We start from the raw sequence: 17,376 nt of genomic DNA on the forward strand, positions 1-17,376 counted from the left end.
TGTAGCGCCACCTTTTGCTGTGATTACAGCTGTAAGTCGCTTGGGGTATGTCTCTATCAGTTTTGCACATCGAGAGACTGAAATTTTTTCCCATTCCTCCTTGCAAAACAGCTCAAGCTCAGTGAGGTTGGATGGAGAGCATTTGTGAACAGCAGTTTTCAGTTCTTTCCACAGATTCTCGATTGGATTCAGGTCTGGACTTTGACTTGGCCATTCTAACACCTGGATATGTTTATTTTTGAACCATTCCATTGTAGATTTTGCTTTATGTTTTGGATCATTGTCTTGTTGGAAGACAAATCTCCGTCCCAGTCTCAGGTCTTTTGCAGACTCCATCAGGTTTTCTTCCAGAATGGTCCTGTATTTGGCTCTATCCATCTTCCCATCAATTTTAACCATCTTCCCTGTCCCTGCTGAAGAAAAGCAGGCCCAAACCATGATGCTGCCACCACCATGTTTGACAGTGGGGATGGTGTGTTCAGTGTGATGAGCTGTGTTGCTTTTACGCCAAACATAACGTTTTGCATTGTTGCCAAAAAGTTCAATTTTGGTTTCATCTGACCAGAGCACCTTCTTCCACATGTTTGGTGTGTCTCCCAGGTGGCTTGTGGCAAACTTTAAACAACACTTTTTATGGATATCTTTAAGAAATGGCTTTCTTCTTGCCACTCTTCCATAAAGGCCAGATTTGTGCAATATACGACTGATTGTTGTCCTATGGACAGAGTCTCCCACCTCAGTTGTAGATCTCTGCAGTTCATCCAGAGTGATCATGGGCCTCTTGGCTGCATCTCTGATCAGTCTTCTCCTTGTATGAGCTGAAAGTTTAGAGGGACGGCCAGGTCTTGGTAGATTTGCAGTGGTCTGATACTCCTTCCATTTCAATATTATCGCTTGCACAGTGCTCCTTGGGATGTTTAAAGCTTGGGAAATATGTTTGTATCCAAATCCGGCTTTAAACTTCTTCACAACAGTATCTCAGACCTGCCTGGTGTGTTCCTTGTTCTTCATGATGCTCTCTGCGCTTTTAACGGACCTCTGAGACTATCACAGTGCAGGTGCATTTATACGGAGACTTGATTACACACAGGTGGATTGTATTTATCATCATTAGTCATTTAGGTCAACATTGGATCATTCAGAGATCCTCACTGAACTTCTGGAGAGAGTTTGCTGCACTGAATGTAAAGGGGCTGAATAATTTTGCACGCCCAATTTTTCAGTTTTTGATTTGTTAAAAAAGTTTGAAATATCCAATAAATGTCGTTCCACTTCATGATTGTGTCCCACTTGTTGTTGATTCTTCACAAAAAAATACAGTTTTATATCTTTATGTTTGAAGCCTGAAATGTGGCAAAAGGTCGCAAAGTTCAAGGGGGCCGAATACTTTCGCAAGGCACTGTAGGTACAGTAAGCTCCAAAAGTATTGGGACAATGACACATTTTTGTGGGGGGTATGATATTTGTGCTTCTGTATCTTTCTCACTTTTTTGTCCCATTACTTTCGGTCCCATAAAATGGGGGGACTATGTACAAAAATTGTAAACCATTTCTAAACGGTTCACCCGATATGGATTAAAATACCCTCCGTTTAAAACTGACAGTCTGTACTTTAACCTCAAAGTCATTGTATCATTTACAATCGAAAGTGCTAGAGCAGTGGCTCCCAAACTTTTTATAGTCCCATACCTCTTCAAACATTCAACCTCCAGCTGCGTACCCCCTCTAGCACCAGGGTCAGATCACTCTAAAATGTTGTTTTTTGCCATCATTGTAAGCCTTCCACACACACACTATATGATACATTTATTAAACATAAGAATGAGTGTGAGTTTTTGTCACCACCCGGCTCTTATAGGACCAGGGCACAAATATTGATAAATAATTTTGCTCTTTATTTAACCATCTTACCTATAAAACCTTATTTGTTAATCGAAAACTGTGAATAACTCACCATACCTTAATGAGAAGGGTATGCTTGAAAGGATGCACATAACTCTGCAATGTTGGGTTGTATTGGAGAGTCTCAGTCTTAAATCATTTTCCACACACAGTCTGTGCCTGTATTTAGATTTCATGCTAGTGAGTGCCAAGAATCCACTCTCACATAGGTACGTGGTTGCAAAGGGCATCCGTGTTAACAGCATGATTTGCCAAGGCAGTACAGCCCAATCCAGAAATCTGGCAGAGGCTTCTGATTAAATTCAATTTTTACAGAACCGCTTGTTGCAATTTCGATGAGGCTCTCTTGTTCAGATATCGGCAACTGGAAAGGGATAACGAATCCAGTTGTTTGTTTCATCCATTTTGGGAAAGTACCTGCGTAATTGCGCAGCCAACTCACTCAGGTGCTTCGCTATATCACATTTAACATTGTCCGTAAGCTTGAGTTCATTTGCACACAAAAAATAATACAATGATGGAAAGACCTGTGTGTTGTCCTTGTTAATGCAGACAGAGAAGAGCTCCAACTTCTTAATCATAGCCTCATTTTTGTCCCGCACATTGAATATAGTTGCGGAGAGTCCCTGTAAACCTTGATTCAGATCATTCAGGCGAGAAAAAACATCACCCAGATAGGCCAGTCGTGTGAGAAACTCATCATCATGCAAGCGGTCAGACAAGTAAAAATTATGGTCAGTAAAGAAAACTTTAAGCTCATCTCATTTTTTAAAAATGTGTCATTACTTTGCCCCTTGATAACCAGCACACTTCTTCTGTATGTTGTAAAAGTGTTACATGGTTGCTGCCCATATCATTGCATAGTGAAGAAAATAGACAAGAGTTCAGGGGCCTTATTTTAACAAAGTTAACCAATTTCACTGTAGTGTCCAAAACGTTTTTCAAGCGGTCATGCACGTGCGTTACCACTCCACTATGTCTCCCTGTCATGGCTTTTGCCATGTACAGATACCAACATGAGCAGCAGCTACGTTTGGCTACATACTGACCGTTAGTGGAATTCCCGCGAGAGAGTAACATTTTATGTGACTGGATGTTAATTATTTGACTAGGCTTCCTGTATTCGACATTGTGTTGTTATTTCGCTTAACACTAGATGGTTTAATTTCATTTTTGGCAGTGAAACGAGGCTACTCAGGCGAGAAAAAAATAATAATTCACACCAATGTTAAATATAAATGGACTGAAAATGTCCCAAAAATGTGTAAAAAAAAAAGTGAATCGCATTTTTATTTGTCATACCCCAGACGGAATTGGGCGTACCCGTCCCAATTCTTTTAGCTCATTGTATATTTAGTTATAAAGGGCTGTCGGGTGTACTGTATGCTAAATATGGTGATATCTGATGCAATGTATACAAAAGAGAGTCTCAATTAAAGTCTTAGAATGAACATTCCCATTTTGTGTTTATTAAACATAAATAAGTTTAAAATACACCATATGAAAACCACACATACACGTCTAAACTACAAATCTGCATCATAAACTACATTCATTTTCTCATTAAGTGTCTTGGGAAAGAAATTAAGTAGTTGAATGGAAGTTATGAAATAAGCATTTGGGAACATCATATACAGTGCCTTCATAACATTTTCACACCCCTTGACCTTTTCCACATTTTGTTGTTTTACCATGTAGGATAAAAATTGATTCAATTGAGAAAAAAAAACATATCAACAATCTACACAAAATACTCTGTCAAAGTGGAAGAAAAATTCTAACATTTTTATTTAAAAAAATTGAAAAATAAAACACTAATATATCATAATTAGATAAGTATTTAACCCCCTGAGTCAATACATGTTAGAATCACCTTTGAGCCTTTCTGGGTAAGTCTAAGAGCTTTCCACACCTGGATTAACCAACAATTGCCTATTATTCTCTTCAAAAATCTTCAAGTTCTCGAAGCTGTGCGCCAGAAGAGAAAAATAACTTGTCCCAGCCATGAAAGCTGCCAAAGCGTGTGGGTATATTGCTTACATCCACTATGACAGGCTTATTGTCCACCCGCAGAAAACACACACACACCAACTGATTAATGGACTGCTGAATGTTTTTTTTTCTCGTTTGTTTGTTCTTTTCCATATTATGTAGGTCTCTGAGAAGCTACCCAGGAAAGGGCAAAAACATTTGCATAATATATGTGTAGCCTTAGAAATAAGGTTAATGAAAATCAATAACTTGCTAACATCAGATGGCATTCAAATATTAGCCATTTCTGTGACTCACTTAGATCATTCATTTGATGATACAGCAGAAGTAATACAAGGATAACATCTATAGAAGAGACAGGAATGCTTATGGGGGAGGTGTTGCTATATACAGTGCCTTCGGAAAGTATTCAGATCCATTGACTTTTTCCAAATTTTGTTACGTTACAGCTTTACTCTAAAATGTATTTTTAAATGTAAAAAAAATAATCTCAGCAATCTACACACAATACCCTATAATGACAAACCAAAAACAGGTTTAGGCATTTTTGCAAATTTAAAAACAAAAATACATTATTTTCCTAAGTATTCAGACCCTTTGCTATGAGACTCAAAATTGAGCTCAAGTGCATCCTGTTTCCATTGATCATCTTTGAGATGTTTCTACAACTTGATTGGAGTCCACCTGTGGTAAATTCAATTGATTGGACATGATTTGGAAAGGCACACACCTGTTTATATAAAGGTCCCACAATTGACAGTGCGTGTCAAAGCAAAAACCAATCCATAAGGTCGAAGGAAAAACCTGGGGAAGGGTACCAAAACATTTCTGCAGCATTGAACGTCTCCAAGAACACAGTGATTCTTAAATGGAAGAAGTTTGGAACCACCAAGACTTCCTAGAGCTGGCCGCCCAGCCAAACTGAGAAATCGGGGGAGAAGGGCCTTGGTCAGGGAGATGACCAAGAACCCGATGATTAGTCTGGCAGAGCTCTAGAGTTCCTCTGTGGAGATGGGAGAACCTTCCAGAAGGACAACCATCTCTGCAGCACTCCACCAATCAAGCCTTTATGGGGTGAAGGTTCACCTTCCAAAAGGACAACGACCTTAAGTACCACTCTTTTCTCTGTATACATCAATGATGTTGCGCTTGCTGCTGGTGATTCTCTGATCCACCTCTACGCAGACAACACCATTCTGTATACTTCTAGGGCCGATTTCAAGTTTTCATAACAATCGGAAATCGATTTTTTTACACCTTTATTTAATCTTTATTTAACTGGGCAAGTCAGTTAAGAACACATTCTTATTTTCAATGACTGCCTAGGAACAGTGGGTTAACTGCCTCGTTCAGGGGCAGAAAGATAGATTTTCACCTTGTCAGCTCGGGGGATCCAATCTTGCAACCTTACAGTTAACTAGTCCAACGCAATAACGACCTGCCTCTTGTTGCACTCCACAAGGAGACTGCCTGTTACGCGAATGCAGTAAACCAAGGTAAGTTGTTAGCTAGCATGAAACTTATGTTATAAAAAACAATCAATCATAATCACTAGTTAACTACAATTGATGATATTACTAGATATTATCTATAATCTGACTGAGCATACAAGTATCTAAGTATCTGACTGAGCGGTGGAAGGCAGAAGCAGGTGCGTAAACATTCATTCAAACAGTACTTTCGTGCGTTTTGCCAGCTGCTCTTCTTTGTGCGTCAAGTATTGCGCTGTTTATGACTTCAAGCATATCAACTCCCGAGATGAGGCTGGTGTAACCGAAGTGAAATGGCTGGCTAGTTAGCGCACGCTAATAGCATTTCAAACGTCGCTCGCTCTGAGCCTTGGAGTGGTTGTTTCCCTTGCTCTGCATGGGTAACGCTGCTTCGAGAGTGGCAGTTGTTGTTGTGTTCCTGGTTTGAGCCCAGGGAGGAGCAAGGAGAGGGACGGAAGTTATACTGTTACACTGGCAATACTAAAGTGCCTATAAGAACATCCAATAGTCAAAGGTTAATGAAATACAAATGGTAAAGAGAGAAATAGTCTTATAATTCCTATAATAACTACAACCTAAAACTTCTTATCTGGGAATATTGAAGACTCATGTTAAAAGGAACCACCAGCTTTCATATGTTCTATTGTTCTGAGCAAGGAACTTAAACGTTAGCTTTCTTACATGGCAAATATTGCACTTTTACTTTTTCCAACACTTTGTTTTTGCATTATTTAAACCAAATTGAACATGTTTATTATTTATTTGAGGCCAAATTGATTTTATTGGTGTATTAAGTTAAAATAAGTGTTCATTCAGTATTGTTGTAATTGTCATTATTACAAATAAATTTAAAAATCGGCCGATTAATCGGTATCGGCTTTTTTGGTCCTCCAATAATCGGTAACAGCGTTGAAAAATCATAAATCGGTCGACCTCTACTCTGGACGGTTCTGACTTAGAATATGTGGACAACTACAAATACCTAGGTGTCTGGTTAGACTGTAAACTCTCCTTCCAGACTCACATTAAGCATCTCCAATCCAAAAATAAATCTAGAATCGGCTTCCTATTTCGCAACAACGCATCCTTCACTCATGCTACCAAACATACCCTCGTAAAACTGTCTATACTACTGATCCTTGACTTTGGCGATGTCATTTACAAAATAGCCTCCAACACTCAACTCAACAAATTGGATGCAGTCTATCACAGTGCCATTCGTTGTCACCAAAGCCTCATATACTACCCACCACTGCGACCAAACCCACTGGTTCCAGGTCATCTATAAGTCTTTGCTAGGTAAGGCCCCGCCTTATCTCAGTTCACTGGTCACCATAGCATCACCCACCCGTAGCACGCACTCCAGCAGGTATATTTCACTGGTCACCCCCAAAGCCAATTCCTCCTTTGGCCGCATTTCCTTCCAGTTCTCTGTTGCCAATGACTGGAACGAATTGCAAAAATCACTGAAGCTAGATACTCATATCTCCCTCACTAACTTTAAGCACCAGCTGTCAGAGCAGCTCACATATCACTGCACCTGTTCATAGCCCATCTGTAAATAGCCCATCCAACTACCTCATCCCCATTCTGAATTTATTTATCTTGCTCCTTTGCACCCAAGTATCTCTATTTGCACATTCATCTTCTGCACATCTACCATTCCAGTGTTTAATAGCTATATTGTAATTACATCGCCACCGTGGCCTATTTATTGCCTTACCTCCCTTATCTTACCTCATTTGCACACACTGTATATAGACTTTTTCTATTGTGTTATTGACTGTGTGTTTGTTCATTCCATGTGTAACTCTGTGTTGTTGTTTGTGTCGCACTGCTTTGGTTTATCTTGGCCAAACTTCAGACGGGCCTGGACATGTACTGGCTTAAGCAGGGGGACACGTCTGGCACTGCAGGATTTGAGTCCCTGGCGGCGTAGTGTGTTACTGATGGTAGGCTTTGTTACTTTGGTCCCAGCTCTCTGCAGGTCATTCACTAGGTCCCCCCGTGTGGTTCTGGGATTTTTGCTCACTGTTCTTGTGATCATTTTGACCCCACGGTGTGAGATCTTGCGTGGAGCCCCAGATCGAGGGAGATTATCAGTAGTCTTGTATGTCTTCCATTTCCTAATAATTGCTCCCACAGTTGATTTCTTCAAACCAAGCTGCTTACCTTTTGCAGATTCAGTCTTCCCAGCCTGGTGCAGGTCTATAATTTTGTTTCTGGTGTCCTTTGACAGCTCTTTGGTCTTGGCCATAGTGGATTTAGGAGTGTGACTGTTTGAGGTTGTGGACAGGTGTCTTTTATACTGATAACAAGTTCAAACAGGTGCCATTAATACAGGTAACGAGTGGAGGACAGAGGAGCCTCTTAAAGAAGAAGTTACAGGTCTGTGAGAGCCAGAAATCTTGCTTGTTTGTAGGGGACCAAATACTTATTTATTTTCCACCATAATTTGCAAATAAATTCATAAAAAATCCTACAATGTGATTTTCTGGATTTTTTTTCTCATTTTGTCTGTCATATTTGAAGTGTACCTATGATGAAAATTACAGGCCTCATCTTTTTAAGTGGGACAACTTGCACAATTGGTGGCTGACTAAATACTTTTTTGCCCCACTGTACATAATCCATGCCTCAATTGTCTCAAGGCTTAAAAAATGATTATTTAACCCGTCACCTGCCCTTCATCTACACTGATTGAAGTGAATTTAACAAGTGACATGAATAAGGGATCATGCTGTAGGTTTCACCTGCATTCATGGAAAGAGCAGTTGTTCCTAATGTTTTGTACACTCAGCGTATATCACACGTCTGGAAGCAACATTCCTCCCGAATATTCAACACTAAAACATGTTACTCTCGTAATTCCAAATTCAACTGCGGATCTTTTGACAATTCATCTTTGTCTTTAATGCAGGGTTTGATCTAAACGTCAGAAGCTATTGAGTGGAATGGTTTTCTGCTGGTGTATCCTGAGGTAGCTCCTCTCTGAGAACCTCTTGCTGCAGTGCAAACCACCTCTCCCGTGTGGACCTTCAGGTGCATCTTCAGCTGGTGCTGGCGGTAGAATCTCTTCTCACACTGGTGGCAGCTGTATTATTTATCCCCTGTGTGGACCCTCTGGTGTCTCTTCAGGTTGCCAGCATGGGCAAAGCGCATGTTACACTGGGTACAGCTGAAGGGTTTCTCCCCTGTGTGGACCCTCTGGTGCCTCTTCAGGTCACCAGCCTGGGCGAAGCGAATATGACACTGGGTACAGCTGTAGGGTTTCTCCCCTGTGTGGACCCTCTGGTGGATCTCCACCTTCTGGGGGCAGCTGAAGCCTTTGTTACAGAACGCGCAGAGGAACCGCTTCTCTTTACTTTTTCCTGATGTTGCTCCCCCACCCAGAGCCTGGGCTTTAACCCTGTTATTTGAATTCAATACCTGATCGAAAAGGACATGGCTGTGTGAATCGGAAGGCCCCATTGACGTGGACACTGGGTTGTGATCCCTGAACTTGTGTAAAGGGGAGTGGGTCCCAACATTTAGATTAGTCTCCAAGCTTTCCCTGTAGTCTAAGAAGTCACTGCTGTTGCCCTGTGAGTGTCCTTCTCCTAAATGAGTCTTGTCTTCATTCCATTTCAGAGCGTCGCCCTCCACTTTCACATCATCTAAGGCCAGACCCTCCCCTTTCTCATCCAGGCACTTTTCAGAGTATACACTAATACTGTACCGGTTCCAGTCCCCTCTCATTGGATTAGACTGTGTATCTAAGCCCACAGGCATGTCACCAGGTATCATCTGTGTCTCTGTAGAGTATGAACAGGACGGATCATTGACAGTCTGTAACGAGTCACTTGGGTCCTGATGGGACAGAACCGTCGTCGGGCTATGGTTACCATAAAGTAAATACTCTGAGTGGGGAGCAGGAGGAGAGCCCAGTCGCTCCAGCCCCGTTGATGTGTTGGGGTATGTCTCTGTCTTGAAGATGGTGTTCTGTGTTCCACTGACCTCCGTGATGCTGCTGGGCTGTGCTGGGGCGGTGGTTGGGTCCTCTGTGGCTACAGGGGGTGTTCCAGCCACTGCAGTCTGGCAGTCTCTGCTGTGCCGTGGGTCCTCTTCTCCTTCAGCCATCTCCTGCTTAACCCCAGGACCTGCAGCCTCTACATCTGCAGACTGACACAAGAAGAGAGGAGGATATTCCGGTACATGAGTTGAATAACAATGTCATAGGGAAGTCTCACGAGAAATGAGGATGTAGATGTGCAATGATTTCGAAAAGTATTCAGACCCCTTCACTTTTTCCACACTTTGTTATATTACAGCCTTATTCAGAATGTCCTCAATCAACTCACAACACCCCATAATGACTAAGCAAAAACAGATTTATAGACATTTTTGCAATTGTATTAAAAATAAACATTAAAACCTTAATTTGCTATAAAGCAATTGAGCTCAGGTGCATCCTGGTTCCATTGATAATCTTTGAGATGTTTCTACAACTTAATTTGAGTGCACCTGTGGTAAATTAAATTGTCTGGACATGATTTGGAAAGACACACACCTGTGTATATAAGGTCCCACAGTTGACAGTGCATGTCAGAGCAAAAACCAAGCAATGAGGTTGAAGGAATTGTTTGTAGAGCTCAGAAACAAGATTGTGTCGAGGCACAGATCTGGGGAAGGGTACCAAAAAATTCTGCAGCATTGAAGGTCCCCAAGAACACATTCACCTTTATCATTCTTAAATGGAAAAAGTTTGTAACCACCAAGACCAAACTGTGCAATTGGGGGAGAAGGGCCTTGGTCAGGGAGGTGACCAAGAACCCGATAATCACTGTGACAGCACTCCAGAGTTTCTCTGTGGAGATGGGAGAACCTTCCAGAAAGACAACCATCTCTGCAGCACTCCACCAATCAGGTATTTATGGTAGAGTGGCCAGACGGAAGCCACTCAGTAAAAGGCACATGACAGCCCACTTGGAGTTTGCTAAAAGGCACCCAAAGGACTCTCAGACCATGAGAAACAAGATTCTCTGGTCTGATGAAACCAAGACTCAATGCCAAGTGTCACGTCTGGAGGAAACCAGGCACCGATCATCACCTACCATCCCTACGGTGAAGCATGGTGGTGGCTGAATCATGCTGTGGGGATGTTTTTCAGAGGCAGGGACTGGGAGACTAGTCAGGATCGAGGGAAATATGAACGGAACAAAGTAAGAGAGATCCTTGTTAGAAACCTGCTCAGGACCTAAGACTGGGGTGAAGTTTCATCTTCCAACAGGACAATGACCCTAAGCACACAGCCAAGACCACACAGGAGTGGCTTTGTGACAAGTCTCTGAATATCCTTGAGTGGCCCAGCCAGAGCCTGGAATTGAACCCGATCGAACATCTCTGGAGTGACCTGAAAATAGCTGCGCATCCAACCTGACAGAGCTTGAGAGGATCTGCAGAGAAGGATGGGAGTAACTCTTCAAATACAGGTGTTCCAAGCTTGTAGCGTCATCCCCAAGAAGACTCAAGGCTGTAATCGCTGACAGAGGATTCAACCTAAGTACTGAGTAAAGGGTCTGAACACTTATGTAAATGTAATATCAGTTTTGCCATTATGGGGTATTGTGTGTAGATTGATGTACGAAAAAAACAATTGAATCAATTTCAGAATAAGGCTGTAATGTAACAAAATTTAGAAAATGCACTGTAAGGAACTGAATAGCTGAGGGGAGCCTTTGGGAAATAAACGGGCCACATTTGATTGACAAAGTAACACTATTACACTAACCTCTATCATGATAACGTGCTGGGTTGAGGTTCCACTCCCTTCATCAACAGTGATTGGTTGGTCATCTCTCCATGTAGTGTGTTCAGCTGGCTTCACAAAGCTTCTGTGGCCTCCAGTGAGATATCCTTCACCTGAGAGTGATTGGGAGAAAAGAGGTGGTTAGGTACACTATTGACAGTTTTGACACTGTAAGGTAACACTTCTCATAACTTCTTGATACACTATTTATAGATTGATTTATGTTCCATGCATCATATTATTTTCAATTAGTAAATAATAGGAAATGTTGTAAATCAAGAATCTGGTTAAAATATGATAGTGTCTTTGTTCAGGATAACTAAGGAATCAGTGGAATTATTCCTTGCAATCCAAAAACTGACCAACACCCAATTTTGGTTAACCATGTGTACTTAACACATGTAAAGCCACACGTGCGCTGAGGGGAACAGGGCACTATGGCCGGTAGTCTTGGCCTTCTGCTAAATCTACCTCTTGCCATTCCTCTGTATCGGTCGAGGATCTTGACACTACTGGGACGACTGGCGAGGACGCGCTCTCGCATTGTCCTCTCTGCGCGCTCCCGTGCCATCTTCAGTTCCAGTAGCTGTAGTTTCCTCCGCAATGTCCTGTTTTCTTTCTGGCTTTGAGTTATTTCCAAACGAAACACTGCATAGTCGTCGTCTACGAGTTTACAGATCTCTGCCACGGCTGCATTCGCTAACACCTCCATGACGGAGGCTATTTGAGTGTGAAAAACCATATAGTTAGTCATTGTTAGCAGCTAGCTAGCGTTGCCTAAATAACATATGTCAACCAAATCCTATCTCCAACGCGAATTAAAAACGCTAACGTAGAAATTGTAATTGGACACTGCGGTTTTGTTGGTTGCGCAAAAGTCCGACCAAAGGCAGTACAGAAACTCTGTGGTCCAGCAATTGTGACGCAGGCAAGAAGAACTAAGTACTTCCGAGTCACGGATTTTTGGAATCCCGAATAAGAGTCCTGTAGTGCCAAAATAATGGAAAATGTCCACAATTATCGATCTATTTTATACTAGTTATCATACAAATAATAACAAAGTATTTCTATGTGATTCATGTTTTGTTTTTTTAAAGCCTAAATGGTCAACAATTAATGTTTTTTTTGTGTGTGTTAGTCCTATCATTTATTGGACTGTATCACAGGAGGTTGGTGGCACCTTAATTGGTGAGGACGGGCTCATGGTAACAGCTGGAGTGGAACATTATCCAATGTTATTCTATTCGCGCCTTTCCAGACATTATTATGAGCCGTTCTCCCCTCAGCAGCCTCCACTGGACTGTACCGCAGAATGAGCAGCAACGCTCCTTGGGGTGTAAACTTTGTGGATTTGGAATGTAGAAGTTCTCCTGAGTAGAATGATTTTCCCTTTTACTGAGACACAACGTACAGGCAATTGTGTATTTGTATTGGTATTTATTATGGATCCCAGGCAGCAGCTACTCTTCCTGGGGGCCAGCAAAATTAAGGCAATTATACAATTTAAAAAACCTTACAATACATTTACAATAGATTTCACAACACATTAAGTGTGTGCCCTCAGGCCCCTACTCTACTACCACATATCTACAACACAAAATCCATGTGTATGTGTGTGTATAGTGCGTATGTTATCGTGTGTGTGTGTATGCATATGTCTGTGCCTATGTTTATGTTGCTTCACAGTCCCCCTTGTTCCATAAGGTGTATTTGTATCTGTTTTTTTAATCTAATTTTACTGCTTGCATGAGTTACATGGAGTCATGGCTCTATGTAGTATTGTGTGCCTCCCATAGTCTGTTCTGGACTTGGGGACCGTGAAGAGACCCCTGGTGTCCCATGTCTTATGTGGTATGCATGGGTGTCTAAGCTGTGTGCAAGTAATTCAAATAGACAGCTCGGTGCATTCAATATGTCAATTACTCTCACAAATCCACTTTGGGCCAGGAGAGATTGACATGCATATTATTAATGTTTGCTCTCTGTGTACATCCAAGGGCCAGCCTGCTGCCCTGTTCTGAGCCTATTGCATTTTTCCTAAGTCCCTCTTTGTGGCACCTGACCACCCAACTGAACAGTAGTCCAGGTGTGACAAAACTAGGGCCTGCAGGACCTGCCTTGTTGATAGTGCTGTTCAGAAGGCAGAGTAGCGCTTTATTATGGACAGACTTCTCCCCATCTTAGCTACTGTTGTATCAATATGTTTTGACCATGACAGTGTTACTCCAAGCAGTTTAGTTTTTGAAATATTTAGGACTAACTTATTACTTACCACCCATTCTGAAACTAACTGTACCTCTTTGTTAAGTGTTGCAGTCATTGCAGTCTCTGTGGTAGCTGGCGTGTATAGTGTTGAGTCTTCCGCATACATAGACACACTGGCTTTCCTCAACATTATATTGTTATGATTAGAACACAAGAAAATCCAAACTCAGAGGGGGAAATGTAGTGTTACACTTTAATGTCAGCACACCAAACAACAAGTCATGTGAGAATGTGAGCATACCCAGATGCTCAACTGAGGCACTTAGTCATCCCAAAAAAACTCTCACCCCAAGACACTTCACATGACAACCATAATAGGTCAGCTAAAGAATGGTGCCCAGATATCCCCTGCGTACATCTCAAGCCACAGTGCTACGATTTCTCCCCATTGTGGACACTCCTGTGTCTGATAAGGTTACTCAGGAAGAAGAAGCTCTTGTAACATAGTTTACACTTGAAGGGCCTCATCTTGGTGAGAACGGTCTGGTGCCTCTTCACATAGTTTGCTTCAGTGAAGCAGTTGCCAAAAGTGGGGCAGGCGTACAGCTTGTCAGCATCCGTCCTAATGCTCGACCTCTCACGTTGTGACCCAATGACACTAGAGGTAGAAACAGAAGCAACCACCCTCATGTGGTTAGTCTTTGAGCTCCCTCCTTGACCTCGAGCCATTGTTTGGGTGTTGTTGGGATTGTGTGCTGTGTTATAGGCTAGATACCTCTTGTGTTGAACACCCATCCTGTATTGGTGGGGTAACCATGAGGTAACTGAGGAAGGCCTAGACCTTCTATGAACCCATTCACTAGGCATTAGACGATATCCTGAAAGAGAAGACAGACTTCCTATTAGACTACCACCAGGGGGGTCTCCCACAACTCTCTGTGAAGGCTGAAGCCCAGGGTGACCTGCTCAATTCATCATGGATACTCTGGTGTTTGTATCATAGGAACAGGAGGGTCTATCTCTATCAGCCCCAGGTCCGGCTCCATCCCTGCACTGAGCCTGAAGAGAATGGTCTGGGCTGCAGACTGGATCCCTGACTGGAGCCTCTGTCTCACTGATGACCACCAGGACTGAAGTTGTTCAGTCCACCTGTCCATTGGTTGTGTTTTGTGCAATGATGGAGTCTCTGTCCTTTGCGGTTCGGTCCTGGTTCTGACTCGGGAAGGAAGAGCAATGGCTTCTGATCCAGGGTCAGGGTTTGTGACCAGCCGCTTTAGAGTCTCTCCCCCAGCATGGACTGCAGACTGTCATATAACAAATGGGCATTTTCATGTAAAAGGATCCATGAGCACTGTCATGACATTTGCCTGGGGTTAGGTTTATGACTCATAAATACCTCTTCCCCCCTTTTTCCTCTCTCTACCCTACTGATGTGACATTTGAAAACCCCTTGGTTAACATAGAGATTCTGGGAACATCAGAAGGTGGGGGGAAATTAAGCTATTTTCAGGTCTTTCCAGAGATGTCCAATCAGGTTCAAGTCCGGGCTCTGGCTGGGCCACTCAAGGACATTCATAGACTTGTCTTGGCTGTGTACTTGGGGTCGTTGTCCTGTTGGAAAGTAAACATTTGCCCCAGTCTGAGGTCCTGAACGCTCTGGAGCAGGTTTTCATCAAGGATATCTCTTACTTCGTTCCGTTCATCTTTCCCTCGATCCTGAATAGTTTCTCAGTCCCTGCCGCTGAAAAACATCCCTCTGCATGATGCTGCCACCAACATGCTTCACCAGAGGGATGGTACCAGGTTTCCTCCAGACATGACGCTTGGCATTCAGGCCAAAGAGTTCAATCTTGGTTTCATCAAAACAGAGAATCTTGTTTCTCATGGTCTGAGAGTCCTTTAGGTGCCTTTTGGCAAACTCCAAGCGGTTTGTTGTGTGCCTTTTACTGAGGAGTGGCTTACGTCTGGCTATTCTTTATTTACGGCCTGGTCGGTGGAGTGCTGCAGAGATTTTTGTCCTTCTGGAAGGTTCTCCAATCTCCACAGAGGAACTCTGGAGCTCTTTCACAGTGACCATGGTCACCTCCCTGACCAAGGCCCTTATCCCCCAATTGCTCAATTTGGCCGGGCGGCCAGCTCTAGGAAGAATGTTGGTGGTTCTACATTTCTTCCATTTAAGAATGATGGAGGCCACTGTGTTCTTGGGGACCTTCAATGCTGCAGACATTTTTTGGTACCCTTCCCCAGATCTGTGCCTCGACACAATCCTGTCTAAGAGCTCCACGGACAATTCCTTCGACCTCATTGCTTGGTTTTTGCACCGCCCGATGGGACTTCCGGCCGCGGCTGGCTGCGTAAGAGCCTGGACTCGAACCCAGAATCTGCGCCACTCGGGAGCCCCCACATTTGCAAACATTTCTAAAAACATGTTTTTGCTTTGTCATTATGGGGTGTGTAGATTGATGAGGAAAATATTTTATTTTATACATTTTAGAATAAGGCTGTAACGTAACAAAATGTGGAAAAAGTCAAGGGGTCTGAATACTTTCCACTGAACTCTACTGTGATGTCCAAAATTGTGAAACGTCGATATACAGTTGAAGTCGGAAGTTTACATACACCTTAGCCAACTACATTTAAACTCAGTTTTTCACAATACCTGACATTTTATCCTAGTAAACATTCCCTGTCTTAGGTCAGTTAGGATCACCACTTTATTTAAAGAATGTTAAATGTCAGAATAATAGTAGAGAGAATAATTTATTTCAGCCATCACATTCCCAGTGGGTCAGAAGTTTACATACACTCAATTAGTATTTGCTAGGTAGCATTGCCTATAAATTGTTTAACTTGGGTCAAACGTTTTGGGTAGCCTTCCACAAGCTTCCCACAATAGAGCTGGTGTAACTTAGTGAGGTTTGTAGACCTTGCTCGCACACGCTTTTTCAGTTCTGCACACAAATTTTCTATAGAATTGAGGTCAGGGCTTTGTGACGGCCACTCCAATACCTTGACTTTGTTGTCCTTAAGCCATTTTGCCACAACTTTGGAAGTATGCTTGGGGTCATTGTCCATTTGTAAGACCCATTTGCGACCAAGCTTTAACTTCCTGACTGATGTCTTGAGATGTTGTTTCAATATATCCACATCATTTTCCAGCCTCATGATGCCATCTATTTTGTGAAGTGCACCAGTCCCTCCTGCAGCAAAGCACCCCCACAACATGATGCTGCCAACCCCGTGCTTCACAATTGGGATGGTGTTCTTCGGCTTGCAAGCCTCCCCCTTTTTCTTCGAAACATAACAATGGTCATTATGGCCATACAGTTCTATTTTTGTTTCATCAGACTGGAGGACATTTCTCCAAAAAGTATCCTCTTTGTCCCCATGTGCAGTTGCAAACTGTAGTCTGGCTTTTTCATGGCGGTTTTGACGCAGTGGCTTCTTCCCTGCTGAGCAGCCTTTCAGGTTATGTCGATATAGGACTCATTTTTACTGTGGATATAGATACTTTTGTACCTGTTTCCTCCAGCATCTTCACATGGTCCTTTGCTGTTGTTCTGGGATTGATTTGCACTTTTCGCACCAAAGTACGTTCATCTCTAGGAGACAGAACGCGTCTCCTTCCTGAGCGTTATGACGGCTGTGTGGTCCCATGGTGTTTATACTTGCGTACTATTGTCTGTACAGATGAATGTTGTACCTTCAGGCATTTGGAAATTGCTTCCAAGGATGAACCAGACTTGTGGAGGTCTACACATTTTTTTCTGAGGTCTTGGCTGATTTCTCAAGCAAAGAGGCACTGGGTTCAAAGGTAGGCCTTGAAATACATCCACAGGTACACCTCCAATTGACTCAAATTATGTCAATTAGCCTATCAGAAGCTTCTAAAGCCATGAAATAATTTTCGAAGAATTTCCCAAGCTTTTTAAAGGCACAGTCAACTGTGTATGTACACTTCTGACCCACTGGAATTGTGATACAGTGAATTATAAGTGA

General features: G+C 42.6%; 1 protein-coding gene across 1 annotated transcript; it reads right to left on the reverse strand.

The window, feature by feature from the left end:
• Window positions 1-7,788: 7,788 nt before the first annotated feature.
• Window positions 7,789-12,093, reverse strand: LOC139374811 (uncharacterized). Its single transcript, XM_071115955.1, has 3 exons — window positions 11,644-12,093; window positions 11,155-11,285; window positions 7,789-9,545 (listed from the first exon to the last, which is right to left on the reverse strand). Exons 1-3 carry the CDS (start codon window positions 11,924-11,926, stop codon window positions 8,484-8,486), a joined length of 1,476 nt encoding a protein of 491 aa, XP_070972056.1. The 5' UTR covers window positions 11,927-12,093; the 3' UTR covers window positions 7,789-8,483.
• Between the last annotated feature and the right edge of the window lie 5,283 nt (window positions 12,094-17,376).

This window comes from Oncorhynchus clarkii, chromosome 19 (assembly GCF_045791955.1).
Source record: "Oncorhynchus clarkii lewisi isolate Uvic-CL-2024 chromosome 19, UVic_Ocla_1.0, whole genome shotgun sequence".
NCBI classification, from domain to species: domain Eukaryota; kingdom Metazoa; phylum Chordata; class Actinopteri; order Salmoniformes; family Salmonidae; genus Oncorhynchus; species Oncorhynchus clarkii.

What these genes read in the sequence shown, in the direction of transcription:
- LOC139374811 (XM_071115955.1), bottom strand. Translation starts at nt 11,926, where the DNA reads ATGACTAACTATATGGTTTTTCACACTCAAATAGCCTCCGTCATGGAG. An exon ending in ATACAGAGGAATGGCAAGAG is followed by an intron (nt 11,286 to 11,643) that starts GTAGATTTAGCA and finishes AATCACTCTCAG; the next exon opens with GTGAAGGATATCTCACTGGA. An exon ending in AGCACGTTATCATGATAGAG is followed by an intron (nt 9,546 to 11,154) that starts GTTAGTGTAATA and finishes TTCTTGTGTCAG; the next exon opens with TCTGCAGATGTAGAGGCTGC.